Genomic DNA, 14,659 nt, shown 5'->3' on the forward strand with positions numbered 1-14,659 from the left:
TGACCACGACGCGTACTTCACCTCCTCCTACAAGCGCCGCTATGGCGACTCTGGCCCCTGGGGGTCGCAGAGGAGCTCGGCCGTGTACGGCTCGCGGTCCGCAGGCCTGTTCTCCTCCCAGGCCGGGGGGTCCCGGCTGGTCAGCCGCGGCTACGCCTCCTCCCTGGCCTCCTCGGTGGAGGCCGACCTGAGCCGGGCGGCGCAGGTGAGCTCCGACTTCAAGGCGGTGCGCACCCAGGAGAAGGCCCAGCTGCAGGAGCTGAACGACCGCTTCGCCGGCTTCATCGAGCGCGTGCGTGAGCTGGAGCAGCAGAACCGGGCTCTGGAGGCCGAGCTCCTCCTGCTGCGGCAGCGGGGAGGCGAGCCCTCGCGCCTCCGGGCGCTGTACGAGCAGGAGGCGCGCCAGCTCCGGGCGGCGGTGGAGGAGGCGCGCGGGGAGAGGCAGGCCGCACTGGGCCAGCGGGACCGGCTGGAGGAGGCCCTCCGCGGCCTGCAGTCCCGCTATGAGGCGGAGGCGATGGGCCGGGAGGGCGCCGAGGGGAGGCTGGCGGAGGCGCGGAAGGAGGCGGACGAGGTGGCGTTGGGCCGGGCGGAGGCGGAGAAGCGGGCCGACGCGCTGCTGGACGAGCTAGCCTTCCTGAAGCGGCTCCACGACGGGGAGATCTCCGAGCTGCAGGCCCAGGCGCGCTACAGCGCCCAGGTGTCCGTGGAAACCGAGGCGGCCAAGCCCGACCTCTCCAGCGCCCTGCGGGACATCCGGGCGCAGTACGAGCGGCTGGCCGCTGCCAACCTGCAGTCGGCCGAGGACTGGTTCCGCAGCAAGGTGGGCGTGCTGACGGAAAGCCACGCGCACCACACCGACGCCGTGCGCTGCTCCCGCGACCAGGCCGGGGAGTACCGCCGGCAGCTGCAGGCCTGCGCGCTGGAGACGGACGCCTGCAGGGGCCTCATCCAGGCCCTGGAGAAGCAGCTGCAGGAGGTGGAGGACAAGCAGAGTGCCGAGGTCGCCGCTCTGCAGGTCAGTGCCCGCATTACAGCCCTGATTACATTAGATAACATTACAGCATAGGCAGTTGATCAGATGCGCTTATCTCTTATTTAGAGCGATGTCCAACAGATTCCGTAACTGTAGCCAGGGAAAGTGCGCGGAAAACTCTCAGGCAGGGTTGTTAAGCTCCAGTCCTGGAGGGCAGCAGTGTCATCTGGTTGTTGGTATATTTCACAGCACGAGTGATGGATTTCAAGTTGGCTAAAGAGTATACAAACCTGTGCGACCAACCAGGACTGAGTTTGACACTATTGATCTTGGGTTTTCAGTTCAGTTCAGTACAGCTCCCAGTGCTGGAAGTGACATAGATAGATAAAAACTTGAACCCTGTAGATTAATCTCATGAGAACAAACCAATGAAGAAGCAGCAATAAAACATTGGCGAATACAATGCTAACAGAAATAAAACAAGTATACCAAACACGATAACTGTGATAACAAGCTAATAGCTCATTTAAAATTACAGGGATGGGAGGGGAGGGGGTGATGAGGATTTTACTTTAGGAATTAGGAACAAATAATGAAACATAATTCTTATCAATGTGTACAAATGTAGTTTAATATACTTTTGGGGAATAATGGTAGAAATACCCAGGCTTTACCGTCTGAGAGTGGCGTGTGACTCAGCATGCTGAGTCATCGCTAACTGATCCCCTACACGTCCTGAACCGAACTGCAGTCAAACCTGCAGTTAACTGAGAGCCTGTCGTGTAGAATTTGAATTCTATCAACTTAGTTTTTCCGGACAGCCTGGCTGTGGACTTATCCCGCTGGCACATTTAAGGTAGTCTTGATAAATCAGTCGCATTTGCAGCAGATTACAGAGCAGTTACGGAGGTGGAGAAAGAGAGTCGGTATTTGTTAGCCTCTCCTCATGTCACTGCCCAGCATAGCAACACTGATACATTCTGGTTTCTTATTTCATATTTCTTTTTGAATGTGACCTTGAAGGGACTGTTTTAATTTTTTCTGCCAATAATGCACCATTGAATAGATTTCAGAGAGATACAGGGAGGGGAGAGAGTGTAGGGAGAGAGAGGGAGTTCTAATGCACAATAACCCTACCCTTGGAATGTGATGTAAATGTTGTTTGGTCGCAGTAGGGTGGGTGGGGAAAGGTCAGGAGAGGTCAGACAGAGTCAAAGGTTATTTCTTTTGCTGTGCAGGACACGATTGGCGAGCTGGAGAGTGAGCTGAGGGCCACTAAGTCTGAAATGGCTCGCTATCTGAAAGAGTACCAGGACCTCCTCAACGTCAAGATGGCCTTGGACATTGAAATCGCTGCTTACAGGTTTTTGAGCAATAAAAAATATTTTATTTGTAATAATAAATAAAGGAACAAAACACAACCCTGGTGTAAAAGCTACGACCAACTTGAAATTACCAGCTACCAGCTCTTTCAAAACATAGCGTGAGCTGGTCAAACCATGTTGAGTATGGAGCTGGTCAACAAGCTACCAGCTGTTTCAAAACTTAGCTGAGCAGTTTTTTCAGCAGGGAATGTATGTATATAATATGCAAATGTGTCTGAACAGATTATGCTTACAGATTTGCTTCATATCAACAAAGTACAAAACATCAACTCAAGCCTATCTTGAGCTGGAAAAGGTGCCTCCACCAACCCAAGTCCTCTTGTCTCTTTCTCCCATTATGACATCATCAACAATCGCCCTTCCAGGAAGCTGCTGGAAGGGGAGGAGACCCGTTTCAACGTGGGCATGGCAGGGGGCGTGTCCAGCGTCCACTCGCACAGCGTGTCTGCAGCGCCCTGCTTCAGCCGCTCTGCGTTCTCTAGCCTGGGCTCTGGCGCCCCCTACCTCCTGAGCTCACGACTGCTCACCTCCTCCTTCTGTGCCGAGGAGGTCATCTCAGCCAGCCAAGCGCAGCAGGCCGAGGCCAGCCAGCAGGAGGAGGAGGAGGAGGAGGAGGAAGAGGAGAAGAAGGAGGAAGAGGAGACGCAGGAAGAGGAGGAAGGTCAGTGCTGGAGTTTGCCAAATCGTTTCAAGGTTTAGTGGACCTAGACCTAATATTTATGTTTCATTGTTGAGCTTCTGCCCAAACTCGAAAAACAGCTTCAGTCAACCACAAGGAACAACTCCAAAAAGCTCTTAATTAATCTTCTTTGTTGTATTTATTGGAGATAAGTTACAGAATGTGTTATATTGTCATTTAGGTGTTTGATAGCTAGCTGTTTAGCTGCTTAGATGTTTAGCAATTTTTGCAGTCATGCATTGGGTAATAACATTCCTTTAATATGTGTTGCCTTTCCAACCGCATGCATTGTGTTTATTTCTCAGGAGTTTAGAATAATCAAAATGGCCACATTATGACACAAAATGGCTCCCCGTTTTTTCAACAGGAGGTCAGGAAGAAGCTGAAGAAGGAGAAAAGGAGGGTGAGGCAGAGGGGGATAAAGACGGAGGAGAAGAGGAGGGAGAGGGAGAAAAAGAAGCAGAGGCAGAGGTGGAGGAGGAGGAGGGAGATAAGGAGGGAGGAGAGGAGGACGGGGGAAAAGAAGCGGCAGATGAAGAAGATGGCACTAAAGATGAGGGAGGAGAAGAGGCAGCTGAAAAAGAGGGGGAGGAAGAAGCAGGAGAGGACAAGGTAGAGAAGAAAGGAGGAGATGGAGAAGAGGAGGAAGGAAAGGAGGAGGGGGGAAGCGGCGAAGCAGCCACCGAAGGAGAAGAGAAGGGAAAGGAAAAAGAGGTGGAACAGCCAAAGGGAAAGCCAGAAGAAAAGAAGAAAGAGGACGTGAAAGAACAACCAAAGGAGAAAAAGAAGGAGTAGGCCTAGGATTTCCCCTGCGTGAGCCGGCAACCCAGCATAACATCCCTCCGATAAGGCAAACCGACAAGATAAAAACCACACCTGTTAAATGCCGAGGTGCATTCCTCAAAAACGGCACAGTCATGTATCAAAATGCAACTGCAACATGTAACTGCTTGCAAAGATCCTCAACTGCTGCAAAGTGCTAGAAGCGAGATGTAGATATATGTGCATGGTCTGTGTGCTTGTGTGTGTGTGTGTGTGTGTGTGTGTGAGAGAGAGCTAGTGCTTGACCAAACTTCCTGTTCAACAGATACATGTCAGAGTTAGTTTCTTAGCATATATTCAGACAAGGATGCGTCTGAAATGCAAATGCACAAACCTCACCTCTGCTCCACTCTTTCAGATTAAAATATAAACTTGCTCATCCAAGATTTCCATGATTTATCCTTTTCTTTAAAAAAAAAAATCAATTAAACAATTATGGGAAATATACTGGCTGATATGAACATATATGGTCCCATTGTAGGAGGGGGTTCCCTGGTGTCCTGGCTAAATTCTCAACCTGCCTCTTTCAACTTGCCATCTAATCATCCCCTGATTTAATTGGCCTCTCCACCTCAGCTGGTGTGTGGTGAGCATTCCGCAAAATGGCTGCCGTTGCATCACCCAGGTGGGTGCTACACATTGGTAGTGGTTGAGGCGAGCTTAAAGAGCTTTGAATATGAGAAAAGTGCTTTATAAATGCAACAATCTATCTATCTATCTATCATTCTAACAGGGACTGGTGACAGGTAACCTGATTGGGCCAATGGGGTGATAATAGGGCAAAAAGAAAATGGGGCGATAATAGGGCAAAAAGAAAATGGGGCACACAAGCACAGCACCATTAGCACACTAGCACTGCATCATTAGCACACTAGCACTGCACCATTAGCACACTAGCACAGCACCATTAGCACACTAGCACAGCACCATTAGCACACTAGCACAGCACCATTAGCACACTAGCACTGCACCATTAGCACACTAGCACTGCACCATTAGCACACTAGCACTGCACCATTAGCACACTAGCACTGCACCATTAGCACACTAGCACTGCACCATTAGCACACTAGCACAGCACCATTAGCACACAAGCACAGCACCATTAGCACACAAGCACAGCACCATTAGCACACAAGCACAGCACCATTAGCACACACGCACAGCACCATTGACACACACGCACAGCACCATTGACACACAAGCACTGCACCATTAGCACACAAGCACAGCACCATTGGCACACAAGCACAGCACCAATGGCACACTAGCACAGCACCATTAGCACACAAGCACTGCACCATTAGCACACTAGCACTGCACCATTAGCACACAAGCACAGCACCATTAGCACACAAGCACAGCACCATTAGCACACAAGCACAGCACCAATGGCACACCAGCACAGCACCATTAGCACACTAGCACAGCACCAATGGCACACTAGCACAGCACTATTAGCACACTAGCACTGTACCATTAGCACACAAGCATAGCACCATTAGCACACTAGCACTGCACCATTAGCACACTAGCACTGCACCATTAGCACACAAGCACAGCACCATTAGCACACAAGCACAGCACCATTAGCACACAAGCACTTCACCATTAGCACACAAGCACAGCACCATTAGCACACTAGCACAGCACCAATGGCACACTAGCACAGCACTATTAGCACACTAGCACTGCACCATTAGCACACTAGCACAGCACCATTAGCACCTATGGCACCGGCCAGGCCAGACCTTCAGTTCAGAGGGGATGTTTCGACTTCATAGGGTCTACAGTGCAGTCTCTCTCAATAATGCCAGATATGCCCAGTGGGATCCATAAAGCCGCGGCTCCATATTCTCCTATGACCCGGTAATTACTTTCTGATCCCTGTAGGAGACATGAGTCTCTGGTCGCAATCTCAAGAACCATATATTCTACTATGCTACAAGTGAAAATGAAATTTTTATTCAATTTACAACTTTCTTTTGTCTTCCAATATACAGTCAACTCCAGAATTATTGGCACCCTTGATAAATATACACAAGAAACACTGTAAACTAAAAAATAACACCAATATTGATATGAACATCAATGCAGGCTTCTCCTCATACATTCCTCGTTTTCCACCAAACATGTCGATGGTGTGTATGGCCAAAACTTTCCATCTTAATCTGACCATAGCACTCTCTTCCAGTCATAATTCCGACGGCGCTTAGCCAAACTTTGTTTGATTTTATTTACAATAATTGTTTTTGGTGCCAATAATTTTCACATCTATGGTTTTCAGACAAACATTATATTATTATTATATTATTATTAATAATAATAAAAGACATTGGATCATAACAGTAAATGTATTGAAATAAAAGTATATAGATTTCCCTGGGAAAACATAGATCATTATCGGTGATGTTTATTATATGTAGCCTTTTTTCTTCATTTTTATTAAGGTTGCTAATAATTCTGGAGCTGACTGCAGTTACAGTTACAGTTACAGTACTTGCAGTATGTCAAAAAAAACTTCCAGCTGAGTATTAGCATAATATGTGGTTTCTTCCTTCTTGCTGTCGACTCGCAGCTCTTAAAAGAGAGAATAAGTCTAAAATGTCTGCACGAGTCTGATTGGAGAGGAGGAAAACCCCTTCCATTTGCCGGTGGTTTTATTTTATGCAGTTAGCTGCATTTACAAACGCTTTTTTATTTATTTATTTATGTACAACGGGAATGCTTGTGTACAGGCTGCTTACAATGAATTAAATTACTTATTTATGCAAGTCATATTGGCAATACTTATTATCACACATCTCATTTGTAATATATCGTTATATATATATTCCATATCTGGAATTTCATATATTACAAGATTATCATGCGCATAATGACATGGTAAGCGTGTGTGTGCGTGCTTGTGCGTGTGTTTCTGTTTTGGACTGTTGTAATAGATCGTTCTGGTATGCGTTTCTGCAGAATACTGTACTGTACGCTAATAGGCAGTAGTTCGAATTCCGACGTTGTCTTCCCAGCGTCACCTCTAATAACCCCGCATTGCAGTGTCGGTGGAGGAAAGGTGCGCATTGCCTCGGGACTCCGAGCGATACCCCCAAACTTTCTACCCAACCAATGAATGGGTCAGACTGACAAAGCAAAAACAAAATCCCGCCCCTACTGTTGCCGACGCCGGTAACGCAAACGTTAGTGGTTGCTAGGCTGTCAGCAATACATCTACGTCTAGTTGGCATTTTGACTGCAGCGATTAGACCTGCAAACTTTAGCTAAGCAACTTCGTCCAATACCGATGCTGTTCTGCGACACGATGAGGTAATCCTCCTAGAGGCAGACTGAGGCTACTAAATATTTTGGTGCGTTTCTGCATTTACTGTATTTAATGCTTCTCCTCGCTTTATTTATTTCGACTACATTTCTGCGCATTGCGTACTGAAGTTGCAGTAACATAGTGATTCGATCGCATTTTTAGGAGAGTGGCGCAGCAGAAATATACGGATGTTATCAGGCTTTAATAATTATACCACCAACTTAACAAAAGTTGTTGATTAAGTTGTGAATGTGTTCGTAACTACAATGTTCTTGTCATCTTCGGATGTAAGTTTTTCTAGAACTACTGTACTGTGTTCGATTATTAAAAATGTAACTAAAACACTGCCGACAATAAATAAAAAACTGCTTCATGTTTTATTCTATGTAAAACCCTGTTATGCACGTGACGTAACCGACCAGCTGCTGCGCTTTCTTTTGGTTAGCTGGATTTCCGCTGGCCGCGGAAGGTAAGCTTCCGGAGTAAGTGTGGATTAGTAGATGTAGCCAACAGTTACCTATCGATCGGCACGCTCATCTAAACATGTAACCTTTAACACTTAATTAACGCGCTGTTACAAACAGAACAGGTTACACAGAACAGACTGGAAACAGTGCCTCGATGTGAATCATGGGAAACTCCGCAAGTAGACCTAATATTTTCAAAGAATTCCAGCCAATCCGTTGTCAAATTGGTTCTTTTGTTGCCATAATTTACTAATAGAATCAGCCAAACAGCATTAATCAATAATTAGATAACGTGCACAACAAATACCGAAATGCATTGGCTGTGTGAGCCTGACACAGGAAATAGGGAGGCTGTCGGGAGTGATGGAAGTGAACCCTTTAGGATTATTTGACGATGCCCATGCAGTTTAACGGTGTGTTAAATATTCTGTTCACAGAATACATTATACACAGCCTTGTTTTACCACCGTGACGTGGATTCCATCCTGTTATCGCGGAGGTAATGCGCCAGAGTATTAACATCAAACGTCCATTCAGTGGAAACAGAGAACGAAATTCAAAATAAAAGTTAATAAAGGCATCAGACAAGAAAGGATTCTAGTATGACATTTTATTGAGCAGGTGCTGCTGAGAAATGTTCATGGCGAGTAAAGACAAGGGTTGCAAACTGTAGCACCTCATTTATGTTGGATCGGTTCATTCTATGCATACATGAACATGTTTTTTGCGTGTTTTCATGTTAATCTTTTAATTGCACTCATATGATGAACATAATAAACATCGACAGACAGACAGCATTTTAAGGCTAGGAGTTTTTTCCGGTTTCCATGGTTATTTGCTTCAGATTTGTGTACTCATCTTACCTTCACTTTACCTCACCCTTCTAGTGAATTTATTGTATATATATATATATATATATATATATATATATATATATATATATATATATATGGCTCAGTTGGTTTCTTTTCATAAGGCCGCTTCTTTTAAACATATTTCTCTACAAACATGTTTTTCGACTCTCCCACCCAAGGCCACGTCACCCTTACCCTAACCCCCCCTCCCCCCCATATCAAATAGTATCTCATTGCAGTCTCACATCTCTCATTCTCCCACTGTTTCAGAATATTCTCTCCGCATGCTCTACGATTAGTACCTACGTAAGACAGTTTATTTTCTCCCAAACTCTATGGAGGGTACATTTCTTTGAGCTTCGCATGCAGACGCCCCTGACCTGAACTCCCTTCCTATGTGTTGCACAAAACAAAACAAATGAAAAAGAAGAAAACGAAATATTCTGACTCCCGTGTCTCCCTCCCGCATCTGCAGTAAAGCCCATTTAAAGCTGTCACTCGGCATGCATTTTTGAATTTTAGCTTGTCGCGTCTTTATGGCTTCCTTTATGCTTCTTTTTTTGAGTGAATATCTTGAATAAATCTTTCTAATTTCAATGAATTTATTTTGTGAACTTTGTTATGCTATTTCTCGATTTGATTATTTGTCTGGTCCTCCCCTCCCCCTCTCCCTCTCCCTCTGTCTCTCCGTTCGAACACGCTCCGCCCGTTCACTCCGTTTCCGTGATTTGCTTGACCGTTTGAGAGGAGTGCTTCTCCACCTTCTTGGTGGCCACCATTTTCTCCTGGACTGTGGCCCCCACCTCCTCCACCGTCTGGGTCACGGTGACCGACTTGGTGACATGTTGGGCCCCGTCCTCTCCCGTGGTGATGGTCTCCACGGTTTTGGTGATGACCACCTTCTGGGCCGGTTCGTCCTTGGTTTCCTCGTCCTTGGTTTCCTCGTCCTTGGTAGGGCTCTCGTCCACACCGTTGGCGATCACCTGCTGCTTCTCGCCGCCCTTCTTGTCCTCCTCGTCTGACCCTCCCTTCTCTGCATCTCCTTCCTTCTCTTTCTTATCTCCCTTCTTCTCAGCTGCTGGCTCCAGGGCGCTCTTCTTCTCCTCTTTATCAGTGGCAGGTTTGGGTGCCTCTTCCTTGGTTGGGGCCTCTTTGGCGGGAGCGACTTCTTTCTCCTCCTTCTTCTCTACTTTCTCTTTCTCTGGCTCCTTCTCCTTTTCAGGCTCTTTCTTCTTCTCTGGTTCTTTCTGTTTCTCCTTCTCTACTTCTTTGGGTTTCTCAGGCTCTTTATCTGCCTCTTTGGGTTTCTCAGGCTCTTTCTCTACCTCTTTTGGTTGCTCTACCTCTTTCTTTTTCTCTGGCTCTTTTGGTTTCTCTGGCTCTTTCTCTTCTTTGGGCTTCTCTTTCACAGCCTTGCTGCTTTCCTCTGCCTCCTTCTTTTCCTCTTTCGGTGCCTTGTCGCTCACTTCTTCCGCTCCTCCTTTGTCAGCGACCTTATCCTCCTTTCCTCCCTCCTCTTCGCTGCCGGTCTCTTTCTCCGGCTTGGCCTCTTTCTCCGGAGAGGCCTTAGGTTTGGCGGCGTCAGGGCTCGGGATGGACTCCTCCACTGCGGCTTCACCCTTCTCCTCCTCTTGGCCCTCGTCATCTCCCCCCTCGTCCTTTCCCTCCGTCTCCTCTTCTTTCTCCTCCCCCTCTCCGGCTTCACCTTCTCCCTCCTTTTCTTCTCCCTCTTCCCCCGCCTCTTCTTCTTCTTGGTCTCCACCCTCTTCCTTCTCTCCAGGAGGGCTGGCGCTCACTTTTGCCTGGGCGGAGGCCACCACCTCCTCCTCATCCTTTTCTGCTTCTTCTTCCCCTTCTGCCTCTCCCTCATCTTCTTTTTCTTCCTCTCCTCCCTCGCCTTCCTCCTCTTCACCCTCCCCTTCCTCTGCTTGCTCTCCCTCTCCCTCTTCTCCTCCTTCTTCTCCTTCTTCATCCTCCTCTCCCTTGCTCAGCACAGCGGACAGCTCTTCGGCCATTTCTGCCAGGGCTTCCTCCATCTCGGCCTTGTCGTCCTCCACTTTGGTCTCCTCGATGATCTCCTCCACAAACTTGTGCTGGACCTTGAGCTTGGTGGTCTCTGACTTCACTTTGGTGGGCTGGCGGTAAGTGTAGGCGGGGCCAGAATACGAGCTGAAGTGGGTCTCCTCTCCTTCCAGAAGCTTCCTGCAGGGGCAAAGCAAACCGGAAGTAGGGGAAATTGAGACCTTTCTAGTTTGCAGTTTCCGAACGGACACAACAGCAACATTCACTCCTCACGGTGTGCGGTTGTATCCACTGTCACATAAATAAGGAGATGGGCTCAGTTCACACAAGCTAAGTTTTTTTGGTTAGACTTTTGACTTAATAAATTAATCAACCAATATAATAAATTACCTAAATCTATCACATTTTGTTTAGATGGCAAAGTAATAATAATCATAATAACAACATTTTATCCAGTGCTTTTCCTGACACTCAGGTGATGAGGGAGAAACCAATGTCTAGCACCCCCCTGGGTGATGCCCCGGCAGCCATTTTGTGCCAGAACGGTCACAACACATTAGCTGAGGTGGAGAATGATTTTTTTTTGTTGCCAAATGAAACTAGGGGATGAATGTAGCAAGTTGAGAGAGCCAGGTTGTGAAATTAACCAGGACCCTGGGGAACCCCCTAATCATTGTGTCATCCTTTAATGGCTGCAGTGAGAACCACAGTTTAATGCCTCACCTGAAAGGCTGAGTGTCCCCATCACTGCACTGGGGCATCGCCCCCTACTGGCGCAACAAAGCACAACATCCAGCTGCAACTTTGTTTTCCCAGGCAGACACAGTAACCAAGCAGACCTGCTTAGCTTCAGCCATTCAGCAAGAGCATGAGACATGATATTGGGCCGCTGGCAATGGGAGTTAAATACAGGCTGTACTTAAGGCTGTACACAGTCTTAGTGTGACTGTGTTTAAGTTAAGGACTCAAATTCAGCAACGCCAAACAGATTTTTGTATATTAATGCATTGTGCAATTGTATTATTTACCCAATACTATTTAATCACAGACATAGCTATGCAATATTCAAGGGAGTGATTCTCACTGGTTTTTGTTTTTGCCTTAATAGCAGCAAGCAATTAAGACCCAAAAAGCCGGGTGAGGTGAGCTAACTGTGTAATTAACTGCTTTAATTGATCAATTAAGTGCGAAGTAGCAACAAAAGCCAGCACGCCCTGTGGCTCTCCAGGACCAGGAGTGAGGACCGCTGATCTTTGGTAAGTTAATCCACATGGAGAGGAATAAACCTAGTATCAGGTGAAGCCCCTCCCTCCCCGTGGTTACTTGTCTGCACCTTACTCCCAGTGGAGTACCTGTATGCTGCGATTTCGATGTCCAGGGCCATCTTAACGTTGAGCAGGTCCTGGTATTCTCGCAGATGACGCGCCATTTCCCACTTGGTGCTCTTCAGCTCATTATCCAGTTGGTGAATGGTCTCCTGCCCGGGGTATAGAGGAGAAGTTAAAAGACCGAGAAAAAGCATACAGTCGATGGAAACGGAAAATAAACAGGGTGCAAATACAATAGGGTGTAGGATAATTAGTAATAAAATGTGTCGGCTCTTCAAGTAATTCAATTATTCGTAAATATTTTACAGAGTGTGAGTTGTTTACCGTAGTTACGAATATACTGTGGATACTAATGCATCAGCGCTTGGACGGTAATGTTTGCACTCGAGTGACACGTAAAATAATACTTCTGCCTAGTTTGGTGAAAGCACGGAAATTGTGTTTGAACTATTAAGCTCATTAGACCGCTTGCTTCTTATACGGCTGTCCTTTGGATCATGATATGACATTAACTACGCACTTTCCCCTTCCCGTTGACACCAAATAATGCGCTAATATTACTAATAGTACTTGAAAAAGTTACGCCTCAGCACGATGATCAGCTCTGTGGCTCAAGAGCGCGTAATGTGATTTATATACAAATATTATATATATACTATATATATAATTTGGGTGATTTCAGATTGGTTTGTTTCCCAGAAGTTTTTCTCCGGTGCGCTGGTAGGAGGACAAAAATAACGCATAAGAAAGACATGATTCGATGACTCAGCAAAATAAAGGGAGAACATTCCATGATCTTCTTTCCCCCATTAACCCTTAATATTTTGACTTGCATCATCACGGAGGGCGAAGGTCCCCTTTGAATGCAGAAATATTCCAGAACAGTACGCGATGCCCGCGCTGCACCAGAGAACTGCGGACGAAATTACGCACTCTGTCCACATTTGCGCACTACGAAAAGAAACATCCCCATAGAGATTCAGATTGTTTTATTTTCCTTGGTGGTGCACATAGACTTTTAAATGAGTGGAAATAGCCTAAATGGCTGCTGCAATAAACTAGACTGCAGTGACCGGCTATTAAAAAAGCGATTGTCAGCTGCAATTTTTATGATGTTGCGATTTCTGTGGTTGGTTTCGGCATATGAGAAGGCTATTGGAAACTATACAAAAAGTAATTTGAACGTCATAATCAAACAGGCCTATTTATCAATAAAAACGTCCAGAGACTAAAAATGGTCACTTTGGTTTCATGTATGTTTGATTATTTCATTTATTTCACACCGAAGATGTTCAGCATTGAAGTTGTCCATAAATGAAACGCGATGGATGAAATATTATATACATATCATACAGTACATATGCTACCATAAAATAGGTTAATGGAAGCAACACTAAAACTTATCAGCACAAGTAAAAAAGGCAAATATCCTTAAACATTAACTATTCTAAAGCGAGTGAAGTTTATTATCAATTTATGAACATTTTATATTTATTAAGGCAACCGTCTCACCTGATAGCTGGCTAGGTCGTTGTTGTGTCGGTCCTCGATTTCGTTTAGTTGCCTCTCCAGAGAATCCTTAGTACCCCGGACAGACTCCAGCTCGATGGTTTTGGTCTGAAGCTGGCGGCGGTACTCGGAGATCTCATCACGGGCGGACTTGATCGCGTCCTTATTTTGCTCCGCGGCTTCCGTCAGCTTGGCGAAGCGGCACATGAACCAGTCCTCCACTTGCTGCAGGTTCTGGGACGAGTGACCCTCGAGTTGCGTGCGGATCTCTCGGAGTGCCTCGGTGATGTCGGTCTTTTGGAAATCCCTCCTCTCAACGGTTATCTGCGACGCTTGCACCTGAGCTAGCAAGTCGCTCACCTCTTCTTCGTGGTTGTTGCGGATAAAGCCTATCTCGTCCTGGAGAGACTGTACTTTTTTGTCCAATTCGTCCTTCGCCAGATCGGAGTCGCCCATGTCTTTCTTCAGGGCACGGATGATGGCTTCCGTCTCCTCCCTGATGCGTGCCTCTTCCTCGAAGCGGTCCTTCAGCCGCTGAATGTCATCCTCGATGTGGTCGGTGTCGAGTTGGATCTGCGCCTTGTCGTGGTGGATCTGCTGCAGCATGGAACGCAGCTCCTGCAACTCCTGGTCGTAAATATCGCCCAGCTGGGATTGCGACACCTGCTTCTGTCGCAGCGATTGGATTTCCGTCTCCAGCTGCTTGTTCTGCTGCTCTAGGTAATGCACCTTGTCGATGTAACCGGCGAAGCGGTCGTTAAGTCCCTGAAGTTGTTCCTTCTCGTTTGAGCGCTTGTAGTCCCCATTGAAAACAGAGGACTGGCTGAAATCACCACTGTCGCAGGAGCTAAGCACGGTAGCGCTGTACGCTCGGGACACTGGCAAATTTACCGTCCTCTTATAGGGGGTTGACAGAGCTGAGCTTTGGCTAGACCTCGACCAAGACTGGGATCGGAATCCGCTAGACGGGGACCCGCTGCTGCGGCTGTAGGTCCGTGAATCCATTACTCTCCGATACGGGCTCCCTATAGTTTCCAGTGTATAGCTCATCCTGGGAGACTTTGGATGCGTCTATCGGTGTCGGAGCGGTGCGTGGCAGAGATGTGGAGAGGGTATACTGTACGTGCGTGTGTGTGGTGTGTGGCTCTCACAGCGCCGGTAACTCTGTCGACCTGCTTTATATACCGGAGGCGTATTCGCTAACAGGGCAAGAATGACACTCCGTTTTCTTATCGAGCGATTGATCCAGTGAGGTGGCAGTGTTTCAGATCGGTTTCTTCGTTCAGTCTCCTTAGTGGACCTGG

The 14,659-nt window shown here is 46.9% G+C and overlaps 2 protein-coding genes across 2 annotated transcripts in view; one reads left to right on the forward strand and one right to left on the reverse strand.

The window, feature by feature from the left end:
• Positions 1–4,246, forward strand: part of nefla (neurofilament light chain a) — a 4,447-nt gene extending 201 nt beyond the window's left edge. Inside the window, exons 1-4 of the mRNA XM_061215729.1 lie at positions 1–1,018; positions 2,215–2,339; positions 2,727–3,022; positions 3,408–4,246. The exon at positions 1–1,018 is cut by the window's left edge and continues 201 nt beyond it. Coding sequence (XP_061071713.1) covers positions 1–1,018; positions 2,215–2,339; positions 2,727–3,022; positions 3,408–3,835 — 1,867 coding nt within the window. The 3' untranslated portion in view covers positions 3,836–4,246. The remainder of the gene's footprint in view (positions 1,019–2,214; positions 2,340–2,726; positions 3,023–3,407) is intronic.
• A 3,991-nt stretch (positions 4,247–8,237) lies between these two features.
• nefma (neurofilament medium chain a) lies at positions 8,238–14,542 on the reverse strand. The gene is made up of 3 exons (XM_061262422.1): positions 13,359–14,542; positions 11,871–11,995; positions 8,238–10,698 (listed from the first exon to the last, which is right to left on the reverse strand). Exons 1-3 carry the CDS (start codon positions 14,403–14,405, stop codon positions 9,207–9,209), a joined length of 2,664 nt encoding a protein of 887 aa, XP_061118406.1. The 5' UTR covers positions 14,406–14,542; the 3' UTR covers positions 8,238–9,206.
• Between the last annotated feature and the right edge of the window lie 117 nt (positions 14,543–14,659).

The sequence above is a fragment of the Conger conger genome, chromosome 12, assembly GCF_963514075.1.
Source record: "Conger conger chromosome 12, fConCon1.1, whole genome shotgun sequence".
Taxonomy (NCBI): domain Eukaryota; kingdom Metazoa; phylum Chordata; class Actinopteri; order Anguilliformes; family Congridae; genus Conger; species Conger conger.